The 9,109-nt window shown below is 29.5% G+C and overlaps 3 protein-coding genes across 3 annotated transcripts in view; 2 read left to right on the forward strand and 1 right to left on the reverse strand.

Annotated features, from left to right (window-relative positions):
- Nucleotides 1–9,109, reverse strand: part of LOC149881199 (uncharacterized) — a 134,003-nt gene that overhangs the window by 4,664 nt on the left and 120,230 nt on the right. The gene's annotated exons all lie outside the window — the stretch shown is intronic.
- Nucleotides 1,859–7,450, forward strand: LOC149881200 (uncharacterized). The gene is made up of 6 exons (XM_090069091.1): nt 1,859–1,937; nt 2,374–2,753; nt 5,512–5,757; nt 5,914–6,099; nt 6,445–6,735; nt 7,157–7,450. Exons 1-6 carry the CDS (start codon nt 1,859–1,861, stop codon nt 7,448–7,450), a joined length of 1,476 nt encoding a protein of 491 aa, XP_089925217.1.
- On the forward strand, nt 3,279–4,901 carry LOC149881201 (uncharacterized). The gene is made up of 2 exons (XM_090069092.1): nt 3,279–4,388; nt 4,449–4,901. The coding sequence occupies exons 1-2, from the start codon at nt 3,324–3,326 to the stop codon at nt 4,899–4,901; spliced, it is 1,518 nt and encodes a 505-aa protein (XP_089925218.1). The 5' UTR covers nt 3,279–3,323.

Genomic DNA, 9,109 nt, shown 5'->3' on the forward strand with positions numbered 1-9,109 from the left:
CGGTTTATTTTATGAGCATATTTAAGATTCTTTGTATAGTATAAATTGAAGGAAAACTTTTTGTAAAGAAAATTTTAAGGAGAAGAGAAAATGTAGAGCTGAAACGTTGTGTTCGCTGCGAGAAAACAACAAGCTAACCGGGCACATGATGGAGCCATCTTCGAATAATTAGAACATCTTTGAAAAATACGATGGTATATCCGATGCCGCAATTTGGTCGCAGCGAACCAAAGTTGTTGCAGAGAAGCAACGCGTTGAGTTGACATTGCTCTTTCCAGTTTTGTTGCGAAGTAATACTTAGTCTTCGATTGTTTGTGAGTAGAAGATAAGAAGGATGTGAAGAGAATCGAAGATGTCTTTATTTATCGAGTTTTTCCTTCGGATGCCTACGTGGCATGAGTTGTGTACGAAGCAGAAGATGAGAGATGAGGAACAAATGGATGTCTCTTTTGCTGATCTAAAACGTTTCTCGTGTTTGGCAGAGTAGCCTGACGAGAGGGTGCGACTGGCGTTGTAGTTGGATTGCCAGAAGCGGTATTTGAGATTTGGATCCGCAAAAGAAACAATTGATGTGATGTTCCGCAAAGCAAGAGTTGCTTTGAATTAATTGTGATCCCGAAGGATCAAGGAGGAGTGTAATTGAATTGCGTGAAGAAACTATTTACGGCGGATTTGAGTGACGTAGTTTCGTTGATATGTTGTAAATATAGTTTAAGCGGTTTATTTTATGAGCATATTTGAGATTCTTTGTATAGTATAAATTGAAGGAAAACTTTTTGTAAAGAAAATTTTAAGGAGAAGAGAAAATGTAGAGCTGAAACGTTGTGTTCGCTGCGAGAAAACAACAATAACACTAAACTGGCTTCCACTAAATTGGCCTAAAGATAAACATTGAGGCACTTAATGCTTTATAGTGGATTAAAAGGACTGAAATTTGATATATTTAAAACTTATGTCACCGGAGAATCAAAAATGTCAATTAAAAAACAATAAATTTATCTTTTTCAATGTAAAAGTGAATCACCTTCCTGTATATCATGTAAATTAGACATTGCATAATGTAGTTTAAGTACCACATTTAATTTCATATATAATAACTTGTTAAAAGTAAATTACACTTTATAAGAATAACAAATATGTTAAAAAGCTAACACGTTTTTAAAACAGAAAAAATCGAAAATTTTCTTCAAATTCAATTGAATTATATAAATACTTGTGCAATTGATTTTCCTTTTTCGGCTGTAGGAAGAGAATAACATCAACTATAAGATTTTTTTTGGTATAGAATAAGACACTTTAAAATCCATCTTTCTCAAAAACAGTGTTTTTTTTCCCTTGTGGTCTTCATATATACCCGCTCAGCTCAAGATTCATTTTTAGTCAAAGATGCTTATTAGGATGGTTATTTTAAAAAAGACTCATTGGAAACGATTGAAATATTGTTTACTATAAAAATTTGATATATTTTAATAGTACACACTAAAAAAACTAACGGCATTATAACAGCATTTATGTACGCAGATTCTATAATGCCGTTATTAATGCTGTTATATTCACGGATCCAAAGATATAATTGGAGACCAAACAATTTTGCCGTTATAATGGTGTTATATTTGCTGTTATATTATGCTGTTATGTTATGGTGTTATATTTAAAGATTTTTGCTGTTATTTTTACTGATAGTTTTGCATTTATACTTGCTGTTATATTTAATGTCACACACGTGACAGCAAATATATCAGCAAAATATCACTGCAATGCTGCCACATTTTGGCATATTTAAATAAGATGTTTTGAAACTGCCAAATTAGTTTCTAAAGCGTTAGCACGAGCTGATAAAAGTAAAAAGTAAATAAAAATGAAAGCAATTAAAGTTAATTTTAAAGAAAATGCTGAAATAGTTGTTGCCAGTAATTTTTTAGAATTTTGTGCATCTGGTAGGTATATTTTATTTTATTTAGACTAAAAATTTTATCATTTTAATTCACCGTATCATTAACGATTTTTAATTTAAATTGAAAATTATCATTAGAAAATGCTCATGCATCTTAATATAACTAAATAACATGCTAATTTTATATTATATGTTATGTTAAATTTTGATTCGAAATAATTTTATAGTAGCACTAGGAAACTTTACTTGCTTTTATAATAACATGTTAACATGTTATTATAAAGTCAAATGTCCTAATCGTAGTATCATCTCAAATCAAAATCTAAAAATACTTTGTTACTTTTTTCAAACTGTTAAAATAAAATTATAGCACCAAAAAATTTGTCACTCCTTTTTTAGTATGATAATTTGAATTAGTAGATATGTAAAAGACAATTTTCAATAATATCAAGTTATATTTACACTATTTTATGTTTTAGCTCGTGAAACCTTTAATTTGCCCATGATTGAAGAAATCAAGTGGAACGGTTGTAAAGTAACTGCTAGTAGTTTTGCTGCTCTTCTCAATGAACAAAATTTAGAGCTTACGATTCAAGCTCCACAACTTGTTGATATTTCCAACACTCAACAAGTTGGTCTTTTATCTAATTTAAAAAAAACTGACACAGCTCAATCATCACCATTATGCCAATTTTCATCCATTTTAAATGATTATGTAGATTTTGTGGTACCATCAAAGAATATAAATCTGATTTCTGAAAAACAATATATGGCTGAAGAATGTAGTGTAAATGTTGTTCAGCCTCCAGTGAGACAACTATCTTCATCAGATCTGAAAACACCCCCGACACCACGAAAGGTAATAAACTATAACTGTTCTGTTTGTTATTGTAAAACTACAACTTATAGTTTTATGCTTCATCACTTAAAACTGCATGGCAACCAAGCAGCCGTTTTTTGTGAAATTTGTTTGTCAAATTTTAAAAGTCTTTCAGGATTCCTGAAACATTCCAAAAAATGTTCCATTAACCAGGTCAATACCTGTACTACTGAAAATGAAGTAGAAAACGAGTTTGTGGTTGAAATTGGTACTACAAAAATTAACGAAGATTATTTAGGAGCTTTGGCATTACATTTACAAGGAAAGCACAGATGTGCTCAAAATGTTTTAAACATAATTTTCAGTAATTTAAAGGAAATGCTTTCTGTATTGAATGTTGACATAGAGGCTTTAAAAGCAACTTGTGATAAACTGTCAACACAATATTTACGGGAAAAGTATTACAAGAATTATTTACAGATTCCAACCGCAAAAGTGATTGCTCTGAATAACCAAGGTTGTTTTATTCCTTTCATTGAAATATTGTCTTTCCTATCACAATCTCAAGAAATTAGTAACTTTACAGCAGTGAATGGGGACACAAACCACATGAAAATTGGAATATATTGTGATGACCTTGGAATAACAAATCCTTTAGGAAAGGCGCGTAAAAAGCAAAAAATGTTTGTATTTTACTTTCAAATTTTAAATATCCCTTCATTGTATCGCGGTAGAATGTCTACTATCTTTCCGTTAATTTTTACTTTAACTAAATGGGTAAAAGATAAAAATTTTTACAGTAATCTTTTCAGTGATTTTATTTCTTCGATAAGCCAGCTGAAAAATGGAATGGTAATTAAAGTTAAGGGTGTTCCCAAAAAAATTACAGTTGAAGTAGTATACTTCTCAGGAGACTCTCTTTCTGCAAATGCAATTGGAGGTTTTAAAGAAGGTTTTAGTGAAAAGACATTGCGTTGTTGCAGAAGTTGTAACTCAACCAGACAACAAATGAAAGATTTTTCTAACCATGAAGAATGCAGTATTCGCAATGCTCCTGAACATATGATACGTTTAAATGAACTAAACTCTGGTTTAAGCAAAGCTGATAAGTTAAAATGGTCCAAATACTACGGCGTTGTTTCAAAAAGTATACTGTCAAACATTCCAGGATTTGATGTGACAAAACAGCTTTTATTTGATCCTATGCATGATTTGTTAGAAGGTCTCATTCCACTTCAGTTAGAGTTATTTTTGTTGTACGCCATTCAGAACAATTTTTTTACTTTGCAAGAAATAAATGATTGGCTGCAGCGGTTTAGCTATGGTAATGGTATTGAAAAGCCTAATATGATTCATTCCTCAATAAAGATTCATGGTAGTTTTGGCAGTGGCCAAACATTGACCCTTTCTCGTGTGATATCATTTTTTGTCTTAGAACGCATGGGTCAAACAGATGTTCATTTCATTTGTTTGTCAAAAATTATTCAGGTGCTTCAGCTGTGCTTGTCTCCTGTTGTTACCCCCCTTTTTTTATCTGATTTAAAAGCGTTAATTCAAGATCATCATTGCTTATTTTTGTATTTGTATCCTGATAAATTCATTCCGAAGTTACACTTTCTTATTCACTACCCTGCTCAAGCTGAACGGTTTGGGGCTCTACGGGAACATATGTGTATGGCTTATGAAAGAAAACATCAGGTTGTGAAGAATTTTCGACACTTTAATTTCAAGAACATTCCCTTTTCAGCATGTAAAATGATGGTTGTTAATACCACAAGCAATTTTTTTAATGCAGCTGGAGAAAGACGTGGTGATGTATATGGACAAGTGGACGAGTTGAAGTTCAAAAAAGGCTCTATTATTTCTGCTAAAGTAAATGGCATAATTTACAAGATTAATGATATCATTTCATGCCTACATGAAGAAAAGTTGATATTCTACAAAATCCTTTCAATATCATCAGAAAATGACAAGCGTGCTTTTAAATGCTCTAAACTTATAGTACAAGCGCACTCAGCATATTTGATATGTTGTGAATCTTCTGAACAAGTTCTTATTTATCCAGATACTTTGATATTTCCTTGGTGCGTCATACAATATTCTAATTCTTCAAGTTCTGTGAATGGCAGAATCAGTATTTTTCCTTTAGCAGTGCCAAATCTAAGTTTTTTTAATATATGTTTATAATTTTATATTTTAAAGTACATAATAAAAATTTGTTAATTTTATTATATTTTTTATTTTTACAGCAGAAACACATTTAAAATGTGAAAATATTGTTTGAATAAAGATTCAAAGGAAATTCAGATTTTAACATATATCCTTTTTTGTATGTTCAGAAAATTTGGTTTGAAATACTGAAATCTATTGTATAACTCTTGCATTTTATTTTATTTTTTGGCTATTAAACTTTCATAAATGTTGGCATTTTGACATGACACAACAACACAATAAATATGTTGCAATAAAAATCACAAATAATGTTCTTAAAAAGATATGAACATTTTCTAACATGATTCTTTTATACACAATATAAATAGTTGTGACATTTAATTACAAATTATATAAAATTTATATTAAAAAATTTATCTAAACCTTATTGTAAACAATGTAATATTATTTAATGTATGTTGCTTATAATAAGCTCTGATTTTTAATATGCCACCATGAAACACCCTAAATTCTAAGTCTCAAAAACCATTTAAACAATCGCCCCACTATGATTTAGCTAATATATCACACACTTTGCTGTAATATTTATTATGTCAAACATTTTATTGTGTTAATGTTTTTTCAGATTTCAACAGTTCCTTTTGATTCAGATGAAGTTGCTCACCTGAGAACTTTTTTTAGTACATCATCTTTGAACTTCTTAAACAATGTCTCAACAAATGATATTTTGAAAAAGGAGTTAAAAAGTAGCATTCTTCAGTATTGTCATGTTGCCCTTCCTTCAGACAATGATGCATGGGCTCGGAGAGAGTTTTTTTCTAAACTTAAGTCAACACTTCGTTTTAATTTTCCAAACTGCTTGGAACACTGGGTAAGAATTATTTTAAAAATTATTTACAATCTCATGGCACTGCTATATTTTTTTAGGTGTGTTTATGACACATACATGTTTTGTTGCTGTTGTATGAAATAAGTATTTGTTTATGTACCCTTAAATGATATAGTTTTGAAAAATAAATTCTCCTAGGATTCACTTCTAACCCAGGTATCAAACATAATTAGGCAACAACGTTGGTCTAAAAGTCATCCAAATGGAAAAGCAATTAGACAATTTCAACAGGTTTCAAAACCTAAAAAGTCTCCATATATTATGGATTCAATATCCACAGCTGAACCAGTACTTTCAGAAGATCAGCTTCTTCTTGAAGTTGAGGTTATATTTTTAATTTATTTATTATGCTAACTTAATTGGAACAGCAATATGATAATCAATACTTGAAATATTTTACTGAATTAGTAAATATTATATAATTAGTAACTATTATATAGTTTTTTTTACTAATTAATACTTTTTCACAATCAAAAATACTTTAAAAAATTGTTTAATGTATAATATATCAAGTAATTTTATAACATGTGTTATACCCACCTTAGCACCATGCGCCATATCATGTTATTTTAAACGATTTTATGATAAACAATTTTTGGTTGGTTAATTGATTATGTGCACCATTGCTTATTTTTGAATTTACAATACTTTTATTTTTATATTTTTTAGAATGAAATAACAAAAACAAAACCATCTATCAATGTTCTTGCAATTTTGAATAGAAATCTTTTTAAACCAAAAATATATGAAAAACTCCCGCTTCGATTGTCACTGGCTCCATGTTTAATAATTGCTGAGTTTAAGCGCCTTTACCCACAGTATAGTTTTATTGAAGAAGCATGTACAATTTTTGTTAATAAAGCATTTGCAGGATCTTCGAATCACCTTGAAAGTTTGCTTGATTTACAATGTAAAATAGGTTCAAAAAAAGCAAAGGATGTCTTGTTTAAGAAATCTGAAGTAAGTAAAATGAAATATTTTATGAATTCTGTTTAATGATTTCAAATAATGAATTTATGAAAATGTCTACATTATTTTTGTGTTAAATAATCTACTTAATGTAGAATTTATTTGTTTATTACAAATATTTATTTGGGAATAATATTTGCATAAATATTTATTTCATTTCAGTATAAACTTATTATAAAAGAAATTAAAATAATTATACAATACCTTAATTAAAATGCAAAAATAGATTAAAAGCTGAAAGAATAAAATTCATGAAATAGCTGAAAAAATTAAAATGAAATCTGGTGTTATAAGAAAAGATTTTATAAATTTTAATCTGTTACAACGAAATCTTTTAAACTATTTGGAAAATACCTATTAAATTATATTTGTAGAAATTTTTATAATTAAAGTTTGAATATATTTCATTAAGTCTGACGATCTGCTCGATGAGTTGAAGATACCTGCAAAGTATGGTCCGCAAGTGCTTTATAACGCAACACAATATGGCGTTCGTAGTAGATCAGGATGCGAAATGATCAACACAGATATACGGACGATTAAAGAAGTTTTATGCGTTATTGTTTGCATTTACTACTTGTTAGACCTCTCTTATCCGTCTTCTTTTTCACAACTAATGGGCCTTTTCCAAGAAATGTTACTAAATGAATGTTTCGAAAAAAAATCAAAGAAGACTTACTCTTATATTACATGTATAAACAGTTAACTTTTTTTAATCAAGTAATTCTTTAAATTTTTTATAAAATATTTCATTTTATATTTAACTTTTTTATGCCTAACGATTAAGGGATATAAAGCTTTTTTTTGAAATTACAAAAATAATAAACTGATTTTATAAATTTTTGATAATTGACACGTCATTAAAAGTATGACACCTAATCCTTGGTTTAAGCGGTTACTTAAAATAAACAGATTTATTAGAAGTTCATTGATCTAAAATTATTTTTACAAGGAATATTTATGGTGTCTTTTTTACAATTATATCAAAATGTCATTGGATATATTAAAAATATTTTATAAGATATATATTATGCCTTACTAGTAGAGACCGCCGATTCGTTACTGTTTATCGGTTTGCGGATTGTGCACCGAATTAACTATGCTAAACGGTTCAAATTACTTACGGATTGATTTGATCCGAAAATAATTTATCGGAAAAAAATTCGTTAAAATTTTTTCGGATTTTTTTTTCGGATTGTAATCCGATTCGATACTTTCGGATCGGATTGCAATTCGAAAAACTTTTTTCGAATTGGAATCCGAACCGAAATTATTTTTACGGATTTATACGGGTTCAGAATAAAAAATCCTTTTGAAATAAGATTCATTTTTATTTATTTATAATATTCAAATATACAATGAAACGAAATGATTTCCTTGTTAAGAAATAAAAAAGTCAAAATCACACTGAAAGTTAATCATTTTCCAAATTCATTTCCTGGCCACACAATGTCTTGAATTTTACTGAGTTGCTTAGTGTTTTCTTTCATATATACCAACATCTCAACCTTTGAGATTGAAAGATTGGTTCTTCTAGAGCTGTATATATTCCCTGCTGTTGAGAAAACTCTTTCAGATGTTGATGATGCAGCAGGTATACAGAGGTTTTTTCTGGCTAGCCTTGACATTATTGGGTAAATATACTGGTTTTGTTTCCAGAATTCCAGTACATTTGTATTTGCTAGAACTGGTTTTGAATTCAAATACCCCTCAATTTCAGCAGAAATGGCTTTCTTGGTGCTTGTTTCACCTCCAGGATTAATGTAACCTGCACCAAACACTTTCTTCCTCAGTTGTTCAGTGAAATCAAAGTCGTCATCATCTTCATCATCCAACATTGAAGGGGAAGGAGTGCTTTGGCTGGCCAAAATTTCTTTTCTTGACAGTTCTTTCATAGCTTTCTTTCCTGCAGTTTTGACTACTTCAAATTTTCCCCCCTCATCCACAAAGCACATGCTCTTCCTGTTAGGATTTATAAAATGAGCAATAGAGAATTCAATATTCATCAACTCCCCTTCGAATCTTTTGTTTAGATCTTTATTGAATTAGTGAGCAAGCTCTAATGACACCTCGGTTTTTGGCTTGACACAAGCCTTATATTTTGCCTTGTTTTCCTCCACCTTGTTGAAGAATTCTCAAATATTAGATAGCTTAGGCATCTGAAAAGAAGAAAAAAATGAAATAAAATAAAAATGGAATAAATCAGATTGAGTTTTTCCTTTATATTTGTCTTAATAAAAAATGATATTTTTGAGGCATGCATAAAGCTTTCAATAAAAGAACTAATTATTTAAAGGTTATTTGCCTTAATTGTTGAAATGAACGTAACAACTTTTCAAACTAGTTTTTATCTCTATTTTTATTT

This window comes from Hydra viridissima, unplaced genomic scaffold (assembly GCF_058129835.1).
Source record: "Hydra viridissima isolate aposymbiotic clone 2 unplaced genomic scaffold, HvirCarnegie_v1 scaffold_12, whole genome shotgun sequence".
Lineage (NCBI taxonomy): Eukaryota > Metazoa > Cnidaria > Hydrozoa > Anthoathecata > Hydridae > Hydra > Hydra viridissima.